Source organism: Natrix helvetica (assembly GCF_964273705.1).
Source record: "Natrix helvetica genome assembly, chromosome: 2".
Taxonomy (NCBI): Eukaryota; Metazoa; Chordata; class Lepidosauria; order Squamata; family Natricidae; genus Natrix; species Natrix helvetica.
This window is the reverse complement of record NC_138552.1, coordinates 217,324,726-217,352,098: the sequence shown is the minus strand read 5'-3', so window position 1 is coordinate 217,352,098 and position 27,373 is coordinate 217,324,726. Positions and strand designations below refer to the sequence as shown.

Genomic DNA, 27,373 nt, shown 5'->3' with positions numbered 1-27,373 from the left:
AGAGCTTACATTTTCAACATTTATTTCACTATCCCGCCAATGGATTTCATGTGTGGATATTCACCTGTAACCTCCAAGGACTATTTGTATTCAGACAATGTGCATTTGTCTGGCAGTGCTCTAGTTGCCAAAATAATAATATCAATAATGTTTATGATAGAACTCCTTAACAAAATCCTTACAACCTATTTTTTCAAATACTTTTTTCTTTTTATAAACCATCTTCATTATTCCAATCCAATTGTGGGTTCTACAGATGTGAGATGAGATACATAATTAGAATTAATAATAAAAATGGGCAGTGGTATCCTTCAAGAAAAAAAATGATATTGTAACCATTGTCTCAGATTACACAACCTTTCACAGATGTAAAGTGTACAAGCCATAATTTCAAGATAGGGAAATCCCATTCCATGTCCTCTTCAATAATTCAGTGTAAGATTAGAGATAGGCCCACTCCAAGACACCAAGTAATTTAATTTGCAATTTACTTATGCTACAGCAGAGGTCCCCAATCTGTGGACTGTCTGTGGCACTGGGCTGCTGCACGCCAGCAACCGGGCCACGTAAACAAGCGAAGCCCCATCCACGGAATACAGGCAGCACACAAAACCACGCCCCCTCCAGACCACAGAAAAACCTCTCTCCACAAAACTGACCCCTGGTGCCCAAAAGGATTGGGGCCGCTTGCCCAGATTATATAGAAAAACAGGTTGAACATGCAAGGAAGAACTAACGGGTTTCTTTACTTGCAAAACAAGGTAGAGTAACAAGGAACAGACAACAAAGAAAGGCGTTTCCAGAGCCCGGAGACCCTCTGCTGAATCTTGAAGTTGAAAGCATGCCAGAAATGTCCAAAGACGTTGGTTCTCGGCCTCAGCACTCCTGTTGAGCCACAGTGTTCTCAAATTAGGATTGCCACCTAGGGAAGAAATCCATTACAGGTGTCATCATCGTAGAAGCAAGCTACGGAAGGTACAGCCATGGCATTTCAATGAGAAACCTCAAGCTTGCAATAACTGTAATGAGCTACAACGTATTATCAGAGAAGAGGCTGTTACAGGTAGTCCTCGACTTACAACAGTTCATTTAGTGACTGTTCAAAGTTACAATGGCACTGAAAAAAGTGAGTTATGACCGTTTTTCACACTTACGACCATTGCAGCATCCCCATGGTCACATGATGAAAATTCAAACGCTTGGGAACCGACTCACATTTATGATGGTTGCAGAGTCCGGGGGGGGGGGGGGGCATGTGCTCTCCTTTTGTGACCATCTGACAAGTAAAGTCAATGGGAAATCCAGATTCATTTAACAACCGTGTTACTAATTTAACAACTGCAGTGATTCTCCTAACAACTGTGGCTAGAAAGGTGGTAAATGGGGCAAAATTCACATAGCAAATGTCTTACAAGAGGATTTAATTTGCATATTGGAAGTAGTCTCAAAATAAGGACACAATGGTTTATTAATCTTATTACCAAATGGATAATTAGAGAATGCAAAACCAGAGTACCTCCATTCAGGTATTATATACAATGTGTAACAAGGACAATTTTAGTCCCTTATGTTATACTGCATTTTATAGATGTTATAATGAGACACTGCCTCCCCAAAAAACAGAGATTCAAATGTTACTATTTATCATTCTTACTTAACTGCCAAAATAATGATGAATCTGAAATTAAAATTTTACATCTAGTAAGTGGATAAATTCTTGCCAGACAGTATTTTAATTATGCATTTCAGACAAATGGGGCACCATTTTAAGACTCAATCGTCCAAGCTACATTTGGTAGCATATCTTTTTTCCTTTTTTAAAATCATTACAAACAGAAGTTGCATTCCTCTGAGTAAACTACTTGACTGCTATAAATGATTACAGTGTTGTGGTATAACTGAGTGAAAAAGAGCTTGTTTATTTAGCAAAACTCACTTAACCAAATGGTACTTTTTTCTGAAGATCCAAAACAGAAAATAAATATTTTGTTCTTCACCCCTAAGACTAGTTTCTTTCCAAGTGTGAAATTTCTTAAGTTTAAGGCCCCAGAAAATGTGTACTTTCCCACCCAAAGTTTCATGGAGTTTAGGAGTACCACAACATGCTCTACCGCAAGAATATCTAAATAGCCCACAATTAAAGGCATTTCTGTTTTTCTCTTTTTCACTACTTATACTGTACATATTGCTTGTAATTTCCCCCCTAAAAGAACAAAGATCATATGAGCAAATTTCTGCAGGAGCCTTTGAACTGACAAGTAATTTAGGAATACTTTTAATTAGCAAAATAATACATGAGCAAAAAGTAAGAAAACAGGAAAAAAGTTTATCATTAAGAGCTAATGTGACAGTCTTCAGGTAACCACTAAAGGTCACTGACACTAATAATGGTGCCAATAATACAAAGATTTTAGGAGGCAATCTTAAATGCCTTGCTGAATTCTATTGGGGTTTCCTCCTAATTGATACTGTAATTAATACTGCAGCCTAGGTTGTTTAGGAATAAATCCCACTAAAATATTATATAAAATCTCAAACCTTCAAATCCCTGAACAGTCTGAAACCTGATTATCTGAACCAAATTCTTGCCCCATATATTGACAAACTCAAACTCTTCAAAAATCCTTTTCCAGATACTGCTGACAAATCTGATGAGGCAAGTGGTTATTAAAAACTGGGCCTTTTCAGGAGTATCACATTCTGCCAGACAATTTCTGGTGTTTCTACCTTTTAGAACTAAATAAAACTCATCCTTCTTTTTATTCTTACTTATTTATAAATAAGATCAGAATTTCAAATGTTAGAATGTGAACTTTAAATGAGGGAGAAAGATCATCCTGATTTTTCATGAAGACCAATAACTGCTTTAGACTTTTGGGTTACAATTTTCCATCAGATTCTGTCGATGTCACAGGGTTTTAGTAAAAAAAAATCAAAATAGATTCTAGAACCCTCAAGTGATACCCATTTCCTTGTAGGTTACCACACAGGTGCCAGGCAATTTCCCTTGAAAGCATTTTCACGTGCCCTCAGCAAAGAATTATGTAAGATATAGATGCATGGTAGATATGGAAAGCTATTTCTGGCATTGATCTTAGATTGAAGAAGGAGGCCTTGAGGATTAGCATCTGCCAATACCTCATGCAAATGTGTGTGGTCAACTAAATCCAAAAGATTCTTTTCTACTAAATTAATTTTTAAAAATCAGAAAAAACAATGGTTAGATTTACCGATTTAATCACAACTCAGTAACTTAGTAAAGGCTGCATGACTGGATTCTGGCCAGTCACAACATATTTTTTTTGCTATGGATTATTGTTGTAGTCCAGCAGGAGCCGTTGGAGCTGCCACCAGACTCCGACAGCGAGGGTCCCTATGAGTCGGCTCTGGAGGATGTGGAGGACCCTGGGCAGGGTTCTGATTCCAAGCAGGGATCAGAGAGGCTGGTCGGCCACCAGGAGGCGCCTGAGGCATGGAGCAGTGGTGAAAGCCAAAGGGAGAGTGCTCCTGATGTCATGCCTTGGAGCAGTGGGGAGGAGTCACGGGACAGCGAGTCAGACATCAGCAGTGAGTTATTAAATGCTCGTTACCGGCGCGCCAAGCAGCGTCAGGAGCAATTGCGCAGTTACCAGAGGTAATTGCGCTCAGCTGATGATAATTAGACTCCTCTACAGACTACAAAAGGACTGCTTGTGCACACGCCCTTTTGCAGAAGTCAACGCAGGAACTATTGTGGGAGTACAGTCTTGTGAGCGTGGCAGGCTGGATAGCTGCTATTGCGTATCAGTGCCGGATGGTTCTGAAGGTCTAGTCGTGTTGGATTGCTGCCAAGGATCTGTCTGTCTGTACAATAAACCTCGTGAAGTATCTTTGGCTCGGAGTGTGTCTGTGTTGGCGGGGGAAGAGGGGGGTCAGAACAGATTATTATTTTCTGAAAGCCAAAAATACTGTCTTATTAAATAGATATTGATTAAACAAACTATGATTAGCATGTGGTTGTGAGTTTAATCATTGTTAAATAGCAACAAAGTTTAATGGGACATTATTTTAACTAGCTTTGTTTTGTAATGCGTGCAACATATGTATCCATAGATATGTGTATTGATGACAAAATACTGTTTGAAAAATGTGAACTTGAATTTGTTTTTCTTCATTGACTTCAACTGAAATGCAGTAGTAAAGCATTTCATGATTTAAATGTCCCAGTGTCAAACTCCTTATTTGGTGAACCACAGTTTCATCCTGCAGAAAATAAAAGTGCATAAGAAAATTTAGGAAAAATATTTGCTTTGGAATATTGTACTAAAAATAAACTGGACTAGTCTGAAAAAGAACACAACAGACTTTCCTTTCTGAGGAAATAGCAAACATTGCTCAAAGGCAACCTGTACTATAAATCCTCCTTTTGAGGGAATGCTTTACTATATTGAAATTTCTCATACTTATATTCAGCCTAAATATGATTTTCCTGAAGCAAATTCCACAAGAGATTGCTTGGTGTTGTTGCATCCATAGAAGGAAAAAAATAGCAGAGTATAAAATTCTTTCTTCATGCTGCATGCTGCCTGCATTTTACAAAAAGTCTGTTCCTTTTTTTACTATGTCAACCCTCTCTCTAGATTTAGGGCAGATATTTTCTGCCCTAACTGAAGTTGAAGGAGAAGACTCCTGCAAGTCCCTTGGACTGCAAGGCGATCAAACCGGTCAATCCTAGAGGAGATCAACCCTGACTGCTCTTTAGAAGGCCAGATCTTGAAAATGAACCTCAAATACTTTGGCCACCTAATGAGAAGGAAGGATTCACTGGAGAAGATCCTAATGCTGGGAAAGATTGAGGGCAAAAGAAGAAGAGGACGACAGAGAAATAGGTGGCTGGATGGAGTCACTGAAGCAGTAGACGTGAGCTTAAATGGACTCCGGGGGATGGTAGAGGACAGGAAGTCCTAGAGGAACGCTGTCCATGGGGTTGTGATGGGTCGGACACGACTTTGCAACAAACAACAAAATTGAAATTGATTTGCTCCCACCCAAAGAGTAGACCATTCCTCAACAGTCTGGCCCAACAAGAGAAACAAGCTCAGTTTTTAAGATTTCTTAATTTCAAGGCATATTATTCAATGTTCAGAACAAAAATGAAAATTAGAAGTAAGAGTTCATCCAGCCTGACTTTTTTTTAAAACCAAGAAATTTCTACTGTTGTTATTGTTTTGCTTTTGTCTCCTCTATACAATGTACCAATTACCAATGTGATGAATGACTGAATCGGCACAAAGCGGCCTAAGGATGTTCCTGCCAGAGTTTGTTGCGGCAATCAAATCCAGAAAGCACACACAGGTAACTGATTCAGCAGGATTCATTAACTTCTCTTTATATATAACACATGAAGTAAATATACAATACCAAAAGCAGGTTTTCCAACTTGGTAGCAAATACAAGCAAGCACAGGCAAAGGAAACAAGAGTTTGTTTCAGTTCAGAGCAGCAGATTAGTTTTGAGCTCAGCACAGACTCAGAGCTTTAGTGCAGAACAGTTGAGCTAAGACACACCCAGGCTCCTAGCTGTCTCCAGCAAATACTGTTTCAGTTTCCAAACAGCCCTCATTGACTGACTTAGTTGCTATGCCTATTCATTGGCTGACCTTGTTACCATGAACTCCCATGCACTGGCAGTTCCTACAGTATGTTTTTGACTGTCCTAGATATGAAATGGGAAAGTGGCTTGATTCCAAGTTAGGTCATCTACTTCATGTGATCTACGCTAATTCCGGGCAGATTTTCATGCTTTCCTAGCTCTATCTGCAAATATCAGGAACAGAGCAGGAAACCTTTGGCATGCAGAACACCTGTTTTACTACTGAAATATACTGTAGTCCTTTCTCAATCATGTTAATTACTATTAATTACTATTTTCTTTTCATTTAGAGAGGATGGATTTACTTTATATCTCAGAGAACGTGTTCTTCCTGGTTTATACTGGTTTCCCTGGGGATGGTGAAAAGAATGGAACCTACCAGATAAATCTATTGGATGGAACATCCTTAATCATGAAGCTGAAGCTCAATCAACCACTTAAATTAAACTTAAGTCCCCTGGCATCTAATAAACTAGGTTCTTATTAGGGAAACTTTATGTCATGCTGTATTTGCTAATAGGGGGCATGATAATCCAGTGGTGAAGAAGCTGAGCTTTTCAGCTGGAAAGCACACCGTCAGGGTTTGAGACCAGAGCGCTGGATGACAGGGTGAGCTCCTGTCACTTGCTCCAGCTCCTGCCAACCTAGCAGTTCAAAAGCATGCAAAATGTGAGTAGATAAATAGGTACTGCTTTGGCTGGATGGTTACTGCATTCTGTATTTTTATACTGAACCATATAATGAAAACAGAACCGCCTCAGGAGAACATAGGCTCCTTCATCTTGAGAATTGGAGAGGAGTGCCATCTCCTTAAATCAGTCCCGACAGACAGGGGAAACCTTTAATCCCTTTAATATTAGCTAAAAGTGAAGATCAAACCAACATCTCTTTATACCGACTAAACCTCTTGAATTATACACTGTTTCAAATCCTATTCTAACATGAAGACTTTGTTAGAAATGTAATAAATATGCAGATCTATTGCAAGTAATAAGGATTGAGTGGTTGAGATTATATGGATCAGCCTTCTCTAATCTAAGATTTTAACATATCTGGAGGACAACAGGGGAAGCCTAATCTAGATCCCGAGCACTCTAGTTTATGGTTAAATGATTATGAATATAAATTGTACTAGTTACCCTGGGTAAAGATCTCTGCCTGGAGACAGACAAGCTGTTCCTTGTTACAGTCTCTTGATTTCTTCTTATTGTTCCATACTATTAACTATGAGGGCTGCATTATTGAAGGGAATATAAATACATTCTTGGGATATTTTTGGATTCCACCATGAGTAATTCATATATTTTCTTAAGTTTGGTGCATACATCATTATGGCTGCTTCTAGTAATGTGTGACTGTGTGCACATACACACACAGCTCACTACCTTTTAGGAACACAAGTATAGTCCTGCAGAACCAGGCCTATATCTAGACAACGTCTGTCTCATCCAGTGGCCCATCTCATGCAAAGGGAAGCCTTCCTCATACATGTATCAAACATGTAGAAGTGGACTTTTCTCATGCTTGGAAGCAGCATCTGTCAAGGTTAGTAACTTATGAAGAATGATTTGCAGACAGCATAGTTATGTTGAAAGAACTGTACTGGTTCCCAATGTTATTGTTCAGCTCATTCTTAGTAATTAAATGTGTATGGGCAATGTTCAGGATTCTGCAATGAATGCTTCTATCTAATGTGCTTGAATAGTAAATTAGGGTTGACTGGACTCATAAATGGCAGGGCTTTATTAAAAGTGGCATCTTAATTTAAAATTTCATCCCTAAACAAGAAAAAGTTGACTCTACTCACATTAGAATAGGACAATGATAACTATTTTAACCTTTCTACATATTAAAAATTGACCCAATCTGAATCTTTCTTGCGTCCTCCCCTTATGTTTTACTTGGAAACAATGCTGTTTTATTTATTTATTTTTAAATATTGTAGAGTTGTTCTTCTTATTCTTGATGCATGGAATTTTACTGATGTTTATTATGTTTAGGGATCATAAACTTTTCGGAGGCTTACAACATCTTCTTGGCATACTACAATTCTAAAAAAAATTAACTTGACTTCTTAGTAACGCTTGATTCTCAAAACTCCAATTTCTGATAGGGTATTTTTAAACAAATATTTTATATTTAGTTCACATTTTAATACAGAAGGAAATCTCGTTGTACCTGGCAGTTGTTTGGGTTGCACTAGGTCTGGCTGCCGCAAGGGATTTCCAGCATATACAAACCATTCTTTGACTACAGGATAAGCTCCACTGGCATCTAAAGAATAGAGAATTAGTTCAATGAGTTTAGATGGGAACAGACATTGTACGATTTGTAAATACGAAGGTATGATGATTTAGGCCCATTCCCGTATCTTAATGGAGATTAAACCCCAATGGATTCTACAATTTATTTTTCTCAGATTTGTATGTTTAGACTAGAGTAGACTATAACTTTTGCCATCACACCTCTCTTTTCTTGTAATCTTAATGCACAGGCTTCCCCTAAAAAACCAAACATCAAAATGGAGAAAAATAAACTATAAAATGCATTGAAACTTCGGAAAAGATTTATTGCAACAGCATAATTAAAAGGTTCTTTACACCTACCCTGAGCTCTGTCTGCACCTACCCAAGGGAGGTAAACAGTATTCCACATTTTAGGAGCCAGAATTGTTCTGTTAACCTGCTGACTGACAGCTGACTGCAATTTGGCAGTTCAAATCTCACCAGGCTCAAGGTTGATTCAGCCTTCCATCCTTCCAAGTTGGGTAAAATGAGGACCCAGATTGTTGGGGGCAATATGCTGACTCTGTAAACCGCTTAGAGAGGGCTGTGAAGCATTGTAAAGCAGTATATAAGTCTAAGTGCTATTGCTCTTTGATTGTTTGGCAATCTTCAATATCACTGAATATGGCATCTCTCTTGATCATCTAGGAGGTTCAGGAATATAGTGCATTACTTTGCAGATGTCAGGTAACATTTGCCAAGTCAATTTCAGATAGCATCCCTTGTAAACAGATATTCCACAAAACAGGAAAAACTTGCAGAGTGTTTATTTGAATTAAACAAGTCGAGAGCTTTTGTGTTACCCCACATCAAAATCGTTTGGGTTTGAGCATAAATGAAACAAATACCATAATAGTTTTGTATCCAAGAAAGGGGGGGGGAGGGGAAACTGATGATAAGGAAGCTCTATATGGTATGAAAATGTTGACAAATGCTAAGGCTGCATCTGTAGAGATGCAACTGGAGAAATGTTAAAATCTGAGTGAGGTTTCTAATGGAATTCTAATTCTATGTAATTAATTTATCTTGTTTAATGTATGTGAGAAAGCTGCATCGGTATCTTATGATAGGAAGAATGCTAACGCACATGAGGCTGATTGCTTATTAACAGCTTTCATAAGTATTTGATTATAGGGGTTGTACAAGATCTCCTTAAAAGGTTCAAAAATTCACCAGCCCTCAAGTGCACACAACTCCCTACAATTATTTCCAATGGTCTTCTTCTAATTAATTACATGTGGCTTGCCTACAGTATGAAGAACAAAATTGTGTTATCTATGCAAGCCTTCCTTTTGGAAACTGCACAGATCACTTTTTCAAAGATTGTGCATAAGCATTTGACCTAACTGCAATTCATTACTCCCAGCTTCGAGGATTCAACAGTAAATTTCTAATGCACCCTTTACCTTTTGCAGACTCCAGCAGGATGGAATAGATGTGCTGCCGAGCAGGGCAATAGATAAGTGCCTGTCCAGAAAGGGAGGTATCATATTCATCTTCCAACGTGTTGCTGCACTCAAGTTCTGCATGGCTTACGATATTGTATATCATATGATTTTCAGCTCGCATGTGCTGTTCTTCAGCTATCTGTCGCAAGCAGAATAAAAAAAATATTTGGTTTGCTTTTTTAGCTTCAGAATACACCTTTAATTCTTTTTTTTTTCAATTTATGAGTGCCACAGAGACCCTAGCAATGATGTTGGTGACATCTGGAGAGTATGAAATTTTCAGCCATTTATTATGGGAGATTAAGAGCAAATAGATGGACTAAACCTAGCATTGATTTTCTGTAGTTGGTGTTTGTTTCACTAACATTTGTGTGTGTGTGTGTGTGTGTGTGTGTGTGTGTATACACACGCACACATACATATATGTACCTTTATATATGTGTGTAAAGGTTCCCCACACACATATGTGCTAGTTGTTCCTGACTCTAGGGGGCGGTGCTCATCTCCGTTTCAAAGCCAAAGAGCCAGCACTGTCCGAAGACGTCTCCATGGCCAGCATGACTAAATCCCAAAGGCGCACGGAGTGCTGTTACCTTCCCACCAAAGATGATTCCTATTTTTTCTACCTGCATTTTTACATGCTTTCGAACTGCTAGGTTGGCAGAAGCTGGGACAAGTAATGGGAGCTCACTCCATTATGCAGTGCTAGGGATTTGCACCGCTGAAAGATGGCACAACACACACACACACACCTCTTATGCCATCTTCAACACCATAAGGCCATAAAAATGAACCTAAAAGACATAGGTGAACTATGATTAGGTGAACTATGATTAGCTCATAGTTCACACTTTGTTGTGTATCATTAGGAGACTAATGAGGATTTAATGTAAAAGAAGAACCGACTACCCTGTACCCCTTCCAAAGAAAACAACATAGAGAAGTACTAATACACAATACTCAATAAAATATCCATCTATGTAGCCAAACTACCAGCTCTTTGTAATTGCCTGAATTCGGGTAACCCAGGTAAGGAATTACCTGAAAGATTTCCTGATCTAAACAAATAGGGAAATCTTTCTTCTGCTCTGTTGCTAACTGTAATGTAGATGTGAAGTCACAAGGAAGCCAGGGAGAATGCTGTCCAGACAACAGGTAAGATTCTATTCCTTTGCGCAATATTAATTTGTCTGATCCCAAAGGCAACATTTTTTCCAGATCCATCAAACTCTCAGAAACACGTGGAATAGCTGAAATATAATTTGCAACAGCAATAATAAGATCTTTCTTGTCACAGCTTTGCCTTTTTGCCCGATACGAAGATAAACATTGATTCCGAAAACCTTCCATAGCTCTTTCTGGGACAGTGTCTGTGCCAAGGAGGCAAGCCAAAAGGGGAAGGTCTGGGACACGGAGACCAAGCCAATGGCAGAGATTTTGTCTTGAGTACATTACTGTTTCCAGTGAATCCAAGTGAAGCTTACTAATAGAAAAATAAGGAACGGTATCGTAAATCAGGTAATCTGTGTCTTCTCCAAGAATTCCCATACAGTTGTTCTTTTGTGCATAATTTGATATTTCATAGTCTGCTTCTTGCAATGAACATATCACCTCTTGACCAAGAGTTTTCAAGGCAAAACGTGTAAATGTGGCCAGTCCAGATGGTATAAAGAACATTCCTCTTCCAGGTTGCTGCTTATTGGCTTTGATGAACTCAAAGATCTTAGCTATTTCTTTGTTATTTCTCAACCTTCGTTTGACCCATTCGTTTCGCTTTTTTTGCTCCACAAGGCCATCAAAACAGAATACTAGTTTGATACCAGCGGTTGTAAAGTGATTTATGAAACTGTCCAAATTGGAACGATATTCACGCCATTGGCCACCACAGACCCAAGATTCTGGTGTATACCAGTGTCGAAGACAAGACATAGCATCTACTACAAGGACAGGAACAGATCCAGGATGAGTTCCACAATGGTTTTCAGCCACATCTTTCAGATTTACCACTACACATCCATCCGGACAGGCAGTGACCACAAACGTATACAAGCCTTTAACACCCATACTTTTAGTGCATAGGAAAACTCTATTTCTTCCACCAGCTAAAAAAAAGAGAAAGAAGAGAATAGTTGTCATAATTGTTTACCAAGTGCAATTTCAATCCATTTCAATATCATCCTAAGGAGAGATAAGATGATAGGATTTTAAAGAAGTATTCAGTATAAGCTGATCTCAGCATTATTTTTCACTGTTTAAAATAGAAATAACTTTAACAGATCTTCAGATAATATTTCTATTCAAAGTACCACATAACATCAGAGTCTTAACACTTTGAGAAATATGTTTCATTTGAGGAACAATATACTATTTTTGAGAAATGTTGAGAAATGCTTTCAGGGATATGATAAAGTCAAGGTAAATGTGGACTTTAAAAATAATACTACACATGTCCTATAAGCCAGAATTGTCTTCTAAAATGCCTTTATGGTTGTCACCACAAGAAGCATTTTATAGAAAAGTAATGATAGTTAAACAAAATTGGTTAACCTAGGCTGAATTGCTAAATTTTGTAAAGAAGAATTTAACTTAAAAATAAGAGGAAACTTGGAGTTAGGTTTTATCTGCCATCGGATAAATTGGATAAAAAGAGTTACAATTTGAAAACAATAAAACTAAATTTGATGATGATCGTATTATTGTTAATATGTATAAATTTATTGAAAATGGTACCGAAGATAATAAATATTAAAGATTGTATGGGCAAAAATATTTAAGATATAATATACAGTTGCATCAATGGGACAGTATGTGCAAGAATGGGTTGAAATTTAGATTAAATTATAATCTTACAGATAAATTTTATAAAATGATGTATCATTGGTACAGGATAAATTGCCAAGAATGCATGAGGGAATTTCTAATATTTATTGGAAATGTAATCGTACTAAATGAGGGAACAGTTTTTCACCTTTAGTGGATATGTAACAAAGCTAGAAAGTAACAAGATCAAGTTTGTATTTTGATGCAGAAGATTTTAAAAGTGAATTGGGACTTGCTGGCAATTTGCCTTTTGCACAAATATAAATATAATGCATTATCGATAGAAGACAGTACAGCATTTGTAGTTCAGGTTGAACTGTGGGGTTCTTGGTGGTCTTCCTGACTTTTATTTAAACTTCTTGAATTTCATTACCAAACTGGGTAACATAATCAGTACCAGTAGGAAGTGGGATTTGGTTTTATTTTTATATACTGGTGGCTTGCCCTGTCACTATTGGTGAGAGTGTCTTGGTCATTCTTTGATTAGGCTGTTGTTTATGATTTAAGTTTTTTTATTTGTGTTGGTATTTCCTTGATTGGGGCATTGTTTACTTGATTGTTGAAATACTGTTAATGCAAACAATGCAAGAACAGTAAGGTTTTCATAGCATGTACACTGAGTAAAATTTAAATTAAAAATTAAAAATATATATTTAAGCCTTTTTTTTTTAACCTAAAGCAAGTCTTATAATTCTGGTTCGTCTTCTGTTTTTTATGCTACTGAAAATGCAATTTCATTTCTAATACAGAGAGAGTAGACATTAGCAGCACTTAATTAGTGCCACATCATTTTTTCACACTGCTGATTTCTCACATTTTCGTTACTGTACAAAATACCTTGGAAGTGTTATATTCAGTATGTTCTATTCATGAAAATGACTGTGGATTTTTAACTTGCAACTTTAAAAGATGCCTCTAGGTTTTCTTTAATCATTTCTACCCCTTATGTGCTATTATCACATTCCTTTTTACTATAGTGCAAAAATAAATGTTTCAATTGGTCTAGAAATAACATGAAGGTGCTTGATGGTTGCTTTCTAATATATTCTTGGGAACACAATCTTCTTTTCTTTAATCTGAGAACTATTTATGAACCTATCTGTGTCACAAGAGTCTTAATTTATAGCTGATTCTTTATATGCAAAGGTGAAAATATTAGAATGAGTTTTTCTTAAAATCTGTCCAAGATAGACAATCAGATTTAATTCTAAGTGACAACCAGGATTTTATCATGTGATAATGCTATTAACTTGGGTGTCTTTAAAACAGAGACAAACCAATTCATGAAAGTAATGGGGATCATTGCTTAAACCTTGATGGTAGGTAGCATGACTGTTAATTTAGCAAAGAAAAAGGGTATACATGTGCAAAGGAAAGGGAGATTGAACACAAGGAGTTTAACCCGTTAATTAATTAATGCACAAAGTATGGATAACAACTTAGCTGAAAGTCCTGAAGCACAAATATGATAGCAGGAGAATTACTGGAACATGGTAAGGTAAATTCTGCTTAAGCAACAGCAATGTAACTGCTGATGTAGTGCAGTCCATCAACAATGAACTCACTTGTCAGATATCTACTTGGCTGATGGTAGCATTAATGTTGAAAGCACCTGGGTTCAAATAAAAGGCAAACCAACAGAAGAAATATATTGCAAATAATCCACCGGAGACTATCAACCCAGTCAGAAGGAGATGGAGCCCATAAAAACAATTCTGCACTTGCACTAAAGCATCTGTCTACCCAAGAAAATATTATGCCATTTCATTTCCGCCCTCTGACACCCTGATAAAAGTACTAACCAGATTTAATGGCCTGTTTGAGGTCCTTTCCTTTACTAGGATGAGAAGGGCTGCAGTCTGCATGTATTTCCAGAGACTTCTGGTTCCTGATTGTCTTTCATACATGTATGGTGACATACACAGAACTTAAAATATAAAACTTTAAATAAAGCAAATAGCATTTTGAAACAAAACTAAAAACAATCACCAAGTCCTTTCAGTCCCATATAGGGATATTTTATTTTAATGGTATTTACTTTTCTTCTGGTTTTTAGTCTCAAAGCAAAAATTATAAAAGGTGGGAGTATTACTTATGAAAAGTGTTTTGTTCATTTGTTGAACGTGTCTATCTGGTTTCAAATTTAAAGGCACAATAATGCAGCACATTTAGCTACTAAGTACAGATGACATCCTCTCTTGCAACAATAAACAAGATTAAAATAATGTCAATAAGATATAACTTCCTACCAAATTCAGGAATGTGTGACAACCCAAAATTCAATCAATACATCTCTCCTCTTATAATGGAAATACAATAAAGGAATCAGGAATATGGATCTATAATACACACACACATACATACACACACCATTACATTGTTGGTGAATGTTGATCTTCATTTCATTTCATTTTTAAGACAGTGGCAAATGATGCTAAATCAGAAGTTACAATTTTTGAAAATATCTGGGCATAAATTCCTAGCTCACTCTAAAACTATGGTGTACAATGATCCTGTTTATGCACCACATTATAGCTGACTGTAATATTTGCATACAGTAAAATAGTTCAGGTATATTACTCAACAGTAAGGTCAACTCAGTTTAACCTGATATGCCCTCATGCTTACTAAGTAAGCCCACACAAGATTTCAGTTTTTGATTGATGCCTATCCAGCGAACTTCATAAATGTCATCTAAATATATTTAGGATTGTAGTGCAACATAGCATGAATAACTAAAGAGCAGAGTAAGCTAAATCCTTGGACATTCAGAACTTTGATCACACCCCATGGCCATCCCTTGATGTTTTTGACCATGCCTTGTGAACATCCCTGAAATCTGAGATCCTGCCCCTTTTTCCTCCCCTTGAAAAATATGTCCAAGATGCATATTGTTCATTATTGCCTTCAATAAATCATTGCATTTTCTGGAGACATCTTCCATGGTTCACCCAAAAACAATTAACTCAATTAATCTGGATTCATTTTGTAGCTGCCCATAGCTCACCGCTAGGTAAACTGACCAATTGGCTGGATCCTTACAACACAATCAAGTACAATGTTGCATGGACCCATCTTATTCCCTATTATCATCAGCTCTTTAGGTTATTCTATCTCTCAGCAGCCCCTAGGTCCACGAGCCGGAAGAAACGGGCTTAGTTCTGAGCCGGGAGGGACGGGAACAACACCCTGCAAAGGACGGACAGATTGCTGTGCAAAACCCTTATCGGAGGCTGCAACGTCTTACCAGCCTCCCGGGCAACTCTTGGGTGTATGATCCTCCCGAAGAGTTTTAATTCCACCCTACAGCATATTCGGAACCATTTCACGGCCCGTGATTGAAAAATCCTTGGGGGGGGGGGGGGATTGACGTTCTAAAATAAGTACTCTTAGGAGGACAGCAGCCTTAAGGTTGTACCTTATGCCTCTTAACTCTCTGGACTCTAGGCCGGAATACTAAGAGGTCAACTCAGAGCCAGATGCCGGGTTTGCGCTGAACGCTTCCTTTCAATGTATCCCTTTGCAGCGTTGTTGACGGAGCGTGCGCACACTTTAAAAGTCTCTATGGTTTTTTTTCCCCGGGAAGACGGGATTGGCGGTGGTCACGTGATTCCCCACCAGACGCTCTCTCGTCTCTAAAGCATAAAGAACTGGCGGACGAGAAGACAGTTGACAAATACAAAATGTAGTGTTTGGGGAAAGGACGTGTCTCTCTTGTTAAATGCCACTACAGCGTGGAAGTTAAATCTCCCCTGACAGCTACAGTAATTCGTAGAAACAGAGCAAGAGCCCAAGACCGCTCTGCATGATGTCCATACTTGCTACAGTTTTGTATAGTTAATAATATTAACTTTCACATTGTATCTCTTTAAAACAACTTGCTATCTATAATTTTCTCTACCGTTCCTTTGGGAACAATAAAGTAATGCTTACAGATGTTATTTTTAATCTCAATTATCCATTTAGTTAAGGTTTCCGGTGAAATAGTTCAGTGCACAAGAGGCTTAAATGTGAAAAGGCTGACTGTTTTGATGTTAGTCGCTGATGCAAGAGGTGAGGAATTGGATATTTCTAAAAAGATGCATGCCCTCTAATGTTCTGCTGTTGCAGGATTTAGGTTTAAACAAAGCAACAGGAAAACTATTTTTGCTTTATTTTTATTGGGGGTCTGTCCCTTTTTTGAAGCTAGGCTTTAAAAAAGGTGGTTTCCTAGCAGCAGAATGCAGAAGGCCCATTCATACAACAATAGACAGAGAGGAAAGAAAGGGGCTGGTTTGTATAAACTGCTTCTGTCTTCATTCACAGCCTGATACCCATGGGCATTGTGTGGGCTACAATGGAGCTAAAGGATGCATTGTGGGTGAAAACAAATCAAAACAGAGGAAGCGATCAGAGAAGAGTAGTAGAATAAAATTGTCCCCAAAATTGAAATCTTACATCTGAGATTAAGGTTACTTTTTAGCTGCTTGGCATATTAACCAAAGTTTCTATTAGCTGCAGTATTAAAAGTTTAGCAAAACTTTACATGGGGATTTTGACCATTTGCAAAAGGCAAAATGGTGCACTGACAGTGATGTTTTGCTCCTTATCATTGTCCTATAGGAATTTTGCACAAAAGGGCATTAACAATTTCTCCAGAAAGTTTCTTTATTGGTAGTTAACAATTTTTTTTACTAAATTTTAAAATATTCTCTAAGATATATTAAATAGGCAGCCTTCTGTTCCCTTATCATAGCAGAACCATCAGTGTCTTGCTGAAAATTTTGATGATCCCATAACTGACTTCAATAGGCAACAGGTGGAAACTTGAATAACTTCACATATCTTTCCAGGGGAAAATGGGCACAGTAGGGAGCCAATTGGAGGATTAGATCAGATGTTATTGCCAATGAAGAAATTAAATGGGGCAGTGCTCAGGGGAACACAGATTAATATATTTAGTGACTTTGCATATACAAAAGCTTACCATTGTAGCCACATCTGAATGCCTATGAATAGTGTGGACCATGTGCAGCCTGTCACTGCAGGTGCCTACATCTGTTCTTCTGCAGGCAGATGCTCAAAGAAAAAAGACCCCCCACTCCAGAAGCAGAGAATCTATCCCCAAACTCCAAAATCACATCTGAAAAAGGACTGAAAATCATTTTTGAAAAGAACTTCTTCTTCAGGTGAAAAATAAAACTACGAGAAAAGCATTAAAAGAAAATGGGATATTCAGATTTTCTGCAAATGGCAAAAGAGAAGCAAAAGGGATATTATTTAGAGTATTAGCAAATAGAGATTTTCTGTGAGATTGCATTTTTAAGAGCACTTAGTCTGAATATAGTTCCAGTGAATTCTGCAGAAAATGTAATGTTTTAGTTATATTAGCAGAAAAAAATGGATAAGTAAATATCCCCCTAATAATGCAATTCATTCCATGCTTAATTGCACATACATTAATGGATTATATTCTGCATTTGCTATTAAAAGCTTCATGTTGAAAAGCCTTGTTTAAAAATATCATTTTGGATATGATGATATTTATGCAATCTATGCATATATTTCAAATTGGAGTCTGTACAAGCAGAATAACATATTACAACAACAATCCAATATTTAAAAGTAATGTTTAATAGAACTAAATGAAATTTTTGAAGTCAAAATAGACACATTAAGGAACTAATATAGTTAAATTACACAAATAATATACATTATGTTATGCGATAGATTTGTTAATATTGCTGTAAGCTGCCCTGAGTAGCTCTTGGGTAAGATGGGCTGTGAATAATTTAAACAAACAAATAAACATCAACAATACAATAAACTAAACATTCTTGATAACTTTTCGGGGTGACTTGGGTGGGGCATATAACTTAAAATGGTAATATATTTTTACTGATAAGTTAAAACAAATCTTCAATAAATTAAGATAATATTCTAAAAATTAATTCAATAAATTAAGATAATATTCTAAAAACTGTAGTTTACCAAGATATTCATTCTGACAGATATCTTGTCCTTGTGGCAAATATTTATTTCTAAAAGCAACATATTAGCACATGCTCGGAGAGATAATGAATACAATTTAAAAATTCTAAAGCCACATTTTTACATAAATTATGGGTCCTGCATAATGCATATGCTTATTTCTTATCACTGAAGTTATTGACAAGTTATGCCAAGCCATGGTTTACAACCCTTATTGTCTACAATTGCTAGAGCTTTTCACCCACAGTGTACCTAGACACCTAATGTCTTGCTTATTCGAGGTGTCACAATCTAGATATGTTATACATACAAACATACAATAGCAGAGTTGGAAGGGACCTTGGAGGTCTTCTAGTCCAACCCCCTGCCTAGGCAGGAAATCCTATACTGTTTCAGACAAATGGCTATCCAACATCTTCTTAAAGACTTCCAGTGTTGGGACATTCACAACTTCTAGAGGCAAGCTGTTCCACTGATTAATTGTTCTAACTGTCAGGAAATTTCTCCTCATTTCTATGTTGCTTCTCTCCTTGATTAGTTTCCACCCATTGCTTCTTGTTCTACCCTCAGGTGCCTTGGAGAACAGTTTGACTCCCTCTTCTTTGTGGTAACCCCTGAGATATTGGAACACTGCTATCATATCTCCCCTAGTCCTTCTTTTCATTAAACTAGACATACCCAGTTCCTGCAACCGTTCTTCATATGTTTTAGTCTCCAGTCCCCTAACCATCTTTGTTGCTCTTCTTTGCACTCTTTCTAGAGTCTCCACGTCGTTTTTATATTAGGGCATTAATGTTGCTACCAAGAGGGAAGGTAGGATTTTAATGCAGCTTATTCTGTGAGTTCCAGGAACAGATTGCACTTCAGATGGTCTTATATAGTGAACTTTATTTTGTTGCATTCTTACTGTTTTTATCTTGATTTATAACAGATATTGTTGATTGCTTTTCTGGTTTTAATGGGGGATTGTATCTTGCTCTGGGTTCTTAGAGGAGGAAGAAATTGATACTAATGATTATATTAATGTATGCATAGGATCTGGCTTATGGCTTCTATTGATTTCTTAAGAAATTGTGGATTCTAGATTTAACAGTCTAGAGCCCATCCCTCTTTTCAGTAATAAACAATGGTAAGTTAACAAGCTCATCTGCTAGTGAAATGTTCTGACAACAAACCCGTGCTTTTGTTTCTATTACAGCCATATTATATATCTAATTAGAATGAGCCCAAAGATCAAGGCTGCGCTCACATCATCTGATGACATCACAAATGTTCTAGAGAAGAGTCTGCCAAGTTATTGTTTATGTGACAAATTGCTGCTAAGTTATTGTTTATGTGACAAAGGAAAACTTATTTCTAAAATATGCTTAATTTTGATTTAGCTTCAGGTCAGAGTCTGTTTTAGGTTATAGTTGAAGGCCCTCTAGAGTACAAGTGGAAAAATGGGATGAGAGCTCTAATTTTACGTAAGTTTTGTATAGGTAATATTTTATTTTATGAAGATAGTAGATAGCAAGTACATATATTAAATTTTGAGAACGTACTGGTATTTGATAAATTCTGATATATATTTTCTTCCTAGTGTTTTCCTACAAGTGCAGGGTCCACTTTTTTTAGATCAACCAAACATTACAGGAATGTACTGATCAGCATGTTCTCTAACATCATGGATTGTGAGAGAATGACTGGCCCAAGGTCAACCAGCCATTTCATGTCTCAAGTGGGACTAGAACTCAACCGGTTTCTAGCCTGGTGCTTTAACCATTAGAACAAACTGGGTCTCCTATTTGATCCATATTGAAATGGTCTACAAACAGTATTGTTTAATATGGAAATCTGGATTTGAAAAAACAAGTGTCCTCCAAAAGTCTATAATGCGGATTTTATACATTTCTGCCCACCATGGGCAAAACGTCCTGAAATAAATATTCTAAGAGGAAGCATTCATACTACTAATGGCATCCAATAATTTCCAATTATTAATTTTATTTGATTTCTTTCCTCCTTTTCTCCCATTAACCTGTTGGTTGGTTAAGGTGCGTTCAGTCCAGGGAATCAACTCGGAGGGTTTTGAATACTACTAGGCAGATAAGGAATGCAAAGACATCTAAGAATCAGCTCTAAAACGTCTGTCCGTTATACCTATAGCACAGACTCTTAAGTATGCTCCTGTTCTCCACCCACCAAGAAATCTAAGCTTCCGTCTTCCGCTGGAGAGTCCTACAAGCAATCTGGGGAGAGGTTGAAACAGGATCCAGCGGGAAATAACATCCCGCCTTGGCAGGCGGATCAGAGAGGTCTCTTCTTGCGGCCTGGCAACTAGTTTTTGATTTGCTCAGCAGCCCCGGGAGATGCTCCCTGGGTCGACGTCCAGGCACGCGACTGACCTCAGGTTCGGGGGGGGGGGGGAATCAACCAGAAGCCCTTTCCGGGTTGGGAAAGAATTGGGGGGGGGGGGGCGGGAGGGCGAGCCCCAAGTAGGCTCTTTCCATTGAAGCCAAAGAAATCAGAAGGAGAATGAGAGCGAGACTTCCTTCCTTTCCTTCCTTATTCAAGGATTTCTCCCTTGGACCCCAGCCTAGGCAGGCCCCCCGATCAGATTTGTTGAAGCAAGGGCTGGAAAGAGCAGCTGGCGGCAGCAATCTGATGAAGAAACAAAGGAATGCCCCGCCGGTTCTGGGATCCCAGGTAAACACAACTGCTTTATTATGGAGAGGAGAGGAGCAGATGATTTGCGATTGGAAAACGGGGAGAGAGAGGCGGAGAGAGGGAGAAAGCGGAGCCGGGGGAAGTCGTGGGAGGGGTGGTGGTGGCGGGGGCGGTCGCAGGGAGCTGGTGCTTATCTGTCATCTGGCTTCTCTGTGTGCCAGCTGAGCCACGCGACCGCCCTTTCTTATTCTAATCAGCACATGCCTTTACAACTTTCGACAAACCTGCAGAGCAGCCCAAACTTATTCACCCGTCTCTCTTAAAATCAATACGTGGGCTCCGACTTTTCCAACGTGGGTGCATGGCATGGGGAACGATGGGTGCAGGCTCACTGTGATCCCCATTTTTCTCTCTTCTCCAACTCTCTCTCACCCGCACAGTGTGGAAGTCCTGAGTTGCTGGAGCACCAAGTCTGGGGAGAGGATTCCTTTCCCACATTCTCAGTGACCTGCACATGTGAAGCAGGAGGAGAGGAGGGAAGAAGGGAGGAAGATTGAGGATTGTTACAAGAAAGGATAAATAGGTTGCCTAAAACCAAGCAACCACGTTTAATAATATTGCATCTTTAAAGCCAGATCCTAGGCATATCAGAGAAGCTTAATTGCCATTGCATTTAATTGGGATTACTCTCAAGTGAAGTGTGCTTTGAACTACACCTGTTAACTCTCCTTTGGACTGGGTCACATGTGAATGTGGACTGTTTCTGTTCACTGACTTGGTCTTTGCAGCCGGCTTATCATTGGCGCCCCACTCTAAAGGGGACTCTAAAGGCCCCGAAACAGATGGGCAACTGAGGCAGTGGCTTCAAGTGAGCACACTGACAAATAAATTTGATCCCTGGAGATGATTGAGTGTGAGATAGTGTCAAAACAAACATAATCTTGGTAACAATTTTGTTTTTTATGATTGAGCAGCTAAGAAGGCACCAACTGGCTATGTGTGGCTGCTTAGAATCCGTTTTTTGTGGTGAAACTCAGATCTTTATCAAAAAGTAGTCCCCAGTTTCTTGTAAATCTTGTCTGTCACTGTGATTGTAAGAATTGGCACAAGACCTGCTGATGCAGGAAGATAAACATGCAGGAGACTTTTCGTCCAATTAAGTAATGTCAGTATCTAGAGTAGGAAAAAAAATCATACAAATGTCATTCCTTGGTATCCGTTACTAAAAACAACTGTGGAACAACCAAAAACTGTTTTCAAAGAAATGCCCAAGCTCATTCCAAGTTTTCTGCACATATTGATTGATGTCCATTTCCCAATGATTTGAATTATGATTTATATATCCTTTTGACTTTAGCAGAACTGAATGCCAAGGCAGCAAAAAAGTAACCCTAATCTCCAAGTCTTCACAATCCATTCAAACTCATGCAAATGCATTGAGTTTACTTGAAAGTACCGTAAATACAGTTGAAAAATGAATGAGACACATGACCTCTGGGAAAAGAACTAAAGCCACATCTATTCAGCCTAGGTGGTTTTTGCCAATATTTGATCTTGGTTGTGGATTGATCCCTAAATCCATTTAGGATAAGCAAATTGGAACTCTCCAGATGTTTTGGACTATGACTCTCATCATTCCTTGCTATTTTACTAGGGAATTCCAAAAAAGCTGCAGTTACCATGTTTCTTATCTTGAACTGAATCAGAGTTCACCCAGCCAGTGTACATGAAACTATCTAGCTTTTTATATCAATCAATAGCTTGGACCTCAAAGCAATTTCCTCCAGTGAACGCCTCATGTCTTGGAGTTATCTTTTGTTTATGGGAAGCTTCCAGATTAAATTAATGTCAAGCTATGACTAATTAATAACAATCCTTTGGGTTGATTCCCCCCCCCCCAACCCCACCTAATCCTATTTTAGCTCACTGCCTGTATTGCTGGGGATGATGATGGAAGTTGCTGCCTGTTTCTTCTGGAAGACGGGAAAATTGGGAAGGATGGTTGTTTTAGTCCAATATCAAGGAAAGGTTTCCCACCAGTGAATGAGCCATTATAGAATCAGTACCTCAAGTAAGTAATGTTAATCATCATCCTTCTTAAAAGTGTCATTTTGCTTACTCAATGGATACATATGGAGTGGGGGGGGATGAGATTGATTAAATCCTAAGAGTCAAGAACTTCCAAATGCAATTATTGAATCATTCTGACTTGGATTCTGTGGATATAGTGGGGTTAATGGAATTTGTTGCCATAAGACCTCTCCTCCAAATGGCTTAATGTTCAACTAGACCACACTGTATTTGGAAATAGAAGCAATACTATAACTGGGTTGCCCAGATAGAAGCTCATCTTGCGTTCATATCACCATGCCAGGCATGTTATGATGTAGATTCCAATATTTTCAGATCAGTGATTGTTCAATGTCCAGTTAGAGGCATGACTTTCATAGACTGTTGGTCATTAACCTATTGGTTGAGGCAGAGACACGCTCACATCACACTTCTTTCCTGCAAAAGATTACCTGGTTTTACTTCTCCCAAACTGGCAGGAAAGTTGGCAGTTCTTGAAGTTGGGGGCTTCAGTTTTCCATTAGCCAAGAGAAATAGGACCTTTTACAATGTGATGCAAACTTGCTTGAAGTTATCTTACCCAGGGTGCCTGCTGACCACATATACCCTTCTCTAGAAAGCTCCATTCCATCCTCTTTTCCATTTCCCTTCAACAGCCTGCATCCTGTGCCCCTTAACTCAATTTAAAAAAATTTTTTTAAACCTGCACATTTTGCTATTTCCTTTTTTAAACGGATGCTTCCTTTTTGTATTATGTCCATAGCTACCTTAATTCTGACGATGTACAGGCCCATACAAATTCAATATGAATGACAGCTAAATTGAACCCTCTGTGTTCAAGGAACTAAATGGGAAAGGAAATATGTGTTGCCTTGATGCTTATAAACATAGGTTTCGGTTTGCATATTGTGTGGAATTGTTTTTGCTTAACTCTATTTTCTTGAGTATGCTTCAGTTGATTGGATTCACATCACAGAAATGTATATATCATATTAATGACTAACAATCCAGGTAACCTCCTTATCATTTATATCCAGTACAGATAACATTTGACCAAGGACTCCCTAAAACCTCTTACTTGGAGGTATCTCGAGCTGAACTTTCTCCAGACCAAACAAGTTCTCTGCCCCTTAGTTATGACTGTTGCGTGGCAGAGGAAATGGTCGAGCAAGATACATTCTTGATCTGCTCTTTTATCATTTTGTCTTGGCTATTTCCGGCCTCAGAAAAGGCCGCTCAATCTTGCTGGAGAAGGGTAACTACAAAGGTTTTTGCATCCTCCCCAGAAGGAAGTTGCAAATCTTCCACTTCTCAGATCACCCGACTCTTCAATCTGAATTTTTTTCAGAGCCTTTTGGAGCCAACTGGGCAAATTCTCAGGCTGCTCAAAGGACGGGTCCCCTCCCTCTCAGATCTTGCTCCCCCCTTTCCCCCCCTCCCCTAAACAGGAACAAATTCACCTTGTCTTCTGCTTCTAACATTTTGTCTGTGCTGGTTAATGAGTTCAACATAGTACAGTAAATTTGCTGAGGAATCAAAAAGTATTTAAAAGGGGCTTGTGGTGCTGCCTTAATTAAAAAGGTAAGGATTTATCACTTTTCTTCTGGCTGGTTTTTTTCCAATCACCCTCTTTTCTCTCTCAAACCCCCCCCCCCCTGTCTATTCAACATACTTTAACTTAAGCTTCCTTTGCATTGAGTTGGGGGGGGGGCAGCTAGAGAGACTGAAGCTGAAAGTGTGAGAGCGGAATCTAGAGACACGCAGGAGCTAGGATGAAAAAACGCCATTTGGTTAGGAGCAGATGGCTGGCCAGGGGGGTGGATTGCATCTAAAGGCGTGTCATCCCCCTTCAGCTCGAATCCCTGAGGGCTCCCCTTGTCTTCAAAATCAATGAAAATTAAAGTGCAGAGAAAGGATGAATGGAGAGACCCCGAGTCTCTTCTTTGTTCAGCCCAGCTACTGGTGGGCAGGAGTTAAACTACAACAGCCTCCTATAGAAACACTTAAGTTAAACAGTCTCCCCGTTAGCCCAGAAGCATCTGAGAAGGGGGGGGGGGGAGCAAAGCAAAGAGGAAGGGGAGAGCAAGGGGGGGGGGAGGGCTTTCTGCTTGATTTCCCCAATACAGAATCGCGTGGCATAAATTAAGTTGGAAGAGAATAAGCGCTTTGGGCAGGATTCTGATGGATTTTATGACGCCTTTCAGTTCCGCTTTGCAGACCTAATCGAGAAATCTGTGCTGCGTCAATTTAACAAATCCTTGAAAGCGAAGGCAGGTTAGTCAAAAAGATTTGGAAAGACTTTTTTTTTAATGGGGGGGGGGCAGGGGTGATCCAGGGGAAGCAGGCTTTTAAGCCCTTGCACGCGTTTAAGTTTGATTCACACTCCTTCCCATAAACAGGAATGTCAAATGAATCTCTAGAAAGTCTGGCTTCGAAGATCAAATCACCATGGATCCTAAATCTGCTATGCCTTTATTCTATGACACCCCTGACTTAACTGACCTAGGAAAAGATGCCACCACAGCAAATTTCTCTTTGCATCTCTTCATCCTCCAGCCTGGCAAATGTCTATGAAAAACAGATAAAGAGTATTTCTCTTGCACAAGAGGGCATGTTTTGCACAAGGATCTTTAGTATTAATGAGATCCAGAAGGGTGGTTTTTGGTATTGGAGGAATTTCCAATATATTTCTTAGCTGTTGTAAATTGTATAAATTGTATATTAATCGTATGATAGTTTCTCTGAAAATTGCCTCAAAGGCGAATAGGGAACCTAAAGCAAGTCTTTACTCACTGTTTACAATCCCTTAAGACAACTGCTACAATGAAATATCTGAGCTCTTACAAAAACTGTGAATAATTGAGAGTAACAGAATGTTACTTCAGTGTATAGAACTAATTACAGATCAATAGGTGATACTCCTTGTTTAAATAAATCTTTACATGAATCAGTAGTATCAAATTAAAATATGTGTCCAAACTCGAAAAACTTTCCAACACTGCAACTCTAAATGAGACACTACAGGATTTCTCCCAATGGGTTCAAGAGGAAGTGCTGCCCAAGGCCTATTTTAACTTACTTAAAGTAGTTAACATTATTCTTTTTCTTTCCAAACAGGTTGCATCAGACCAAGAATGTAATGCAACCACAATTATTTTCTTCAGAAAACATTTACAAGCGCAATAAACAACTACAAACATATCTGCTGTTTTGCTGTCCTGAGCAGCAAAGGATCATTTATGTTTCTGTGGAAATGCACTTACCCAGGCATATATTTTATTACGCACTCAGATTTCTTTGTTTTTTTCACAGGCATTCCCCCTCTCATTTTAGATCAATCTGTCTGCCATATATACCTTGTCCATGAGTATTCCCCATCCAGATGCTCTTATTGTTTAACAGAACTACAATCCACATCACCTTGTAGGCCAATAAACATGAAAAGCACTGAATGCAGAAAGCTTACAATAAGGTATAGGTTAGCAAGAGTAAGCAGATGAACTTTCATAAGATACCCAGTTGATTATTTTCAGAATAATTTATTTATCTGTTATTGGGAACTTTTTAAAGAAATGAATCGCTGCCTGGAAAAAGAAGATAAATACTAAGTATACTTACAAACCCATGTCCATGCATTTGACATGCAAACTTAAATAAACAGCAACATTTCTTCACTGGTCTGTGGTATATTTGGATCATTTATTTTTTCCTGAGCAGCCTGAATTCCTTAAATATAGAACCTTTTAAAAGCAGACATTTATACCGTGGTTAGAATGAAAATCAGTGACTGTCCCATTTTGAGGTGATTAGTTTGAGGTGAAGATATATGAATGTCATTTTATAGTTTTCTGATCTGGTTGGCTTTCTGAATTTGCCTTTAATAAACTCACTGCTTGGTGCAAGATGATTTGCGCCATTTCCAAAATCTGATCATTGGGCCTCTAGTCAGCAAATCCAGACCTATCAGAGACCAAGCCACATGGCTGGAATGTTGCCTCTGCTTATAAACTACCATTCCCTTTCATATTCAAAAATTAAGGTATTTGATCAGAAAGAGCCAACATTTTGCAGACACTGCATTCCCTGCCCCATGCTTTTGAGACCTTGCATTAAACTAAGGCTTGTTTAATAAAGTCTTCTCCCTCCAAAAACTACCACCTTAATTGGCTAAATGTACATAATCAAAAACCAAACTATTTCATGGCATACCATGCTGGGTAAACCCAGCTATTAGATTCAACGTTAAATTTCTCGTATGCCACCAGGAAAAGTAGACTTGTCTTCTCCAATGCATATCCAATTAGTGATTTTCTTTTAATTGACCTTCAACAGCAATTGGATTTGATGAAGTGGTTTAGATTGTTTTTTCCCCCTCTTGCGCTCCTCACTCCCCTTCTCTCCCCCCCTCCCGCACGCCCAACACGCACATTGTAAGGCAATTTGTGATCAAGCCATCTGCTTCAATGAAAATCGCATTTTATCATTGGAAAGGCCGTTCAA

At 38.5% G+C, this 27,373-nt stretch overlaps 1 protein-coding gene and 1 long non-coding RNA gene across 4 annotated transcripts in view; one reads left to right on the top strand and one right to left on the bottom strand.

Moving 5' to 3' along the window:
* The window catches only part of FAM120B (family with sequence similarity 120 member B), a gene marked incomplete at its 3' end in the record, with an annotated part of 31,510 nt that extends 15,627 nt beyond the window's left edge, over nucleotides 1-15,883 (bottom strand). Inside the window, exons 1-6 of the mRNA XM_081943916.1 lie at nucleotides 15,603-15,883; nucleotides 13,987-14,080; nucleotides 10,406-11,466; nucleotides 9,323-9,503; nucleotides 7,810-7,905; nucleotides 750-922 (exon numbers count right to left, since the gene is read on the bottom strand). Coding sequence (XP_081800042.1) covers nucleotides 750-922; nucleotides 7,810-7,905; nucleotides 9,323-9,503; nucleotides 10,406-11,428 — 1,473 coding nt within the window. The 5' untranslated portion in view covers nucleotides 11,429-11,466; nucleotides 13,987-14,080; nucleotides 15,603-15,883. The remainder of the gene's footprint in view (nucleotides 1-749; nucleotides 923-7,809; nucleotides 7,906-9,322; nucleotides 9,504-10,405; nucleotides 11,467-13,986; nucleotides 14,081-15,602) is intronic.
* Nucleotides 15,884-20,426: 4,543 nt separating this feature from the next.
* Nucleotides 20,427-26,553, top strand: LOC309387842. 3 transcript variants are annotated; one of them, XR_014174672.1, is made up of 5 exons: nucleotides 20,427-20,546; nucleotides 20,711-20,842; nucleotides 22,726-22,874; nucleotides 24,222-25,147; nucleotides 25,273-26,553. It is a non-coding gene; the product is annotated as an uncharacterized lncRNA (long non-coding RNA). The 3 variants fall into 3 exon arrangements; XR_014174673.1 differs by having other exon boundaries at nucleotides 22,726-25,147; XR_014174674.1 differs by having other exon boundaries at nucleotides 20,444-20,546; nucleotides 20,732-20,842; nucleotides 22,726-25,147.
* The last annotated feature ends 820 nt before the right edge of the window (nucleotides 26,554-27,373 follow it).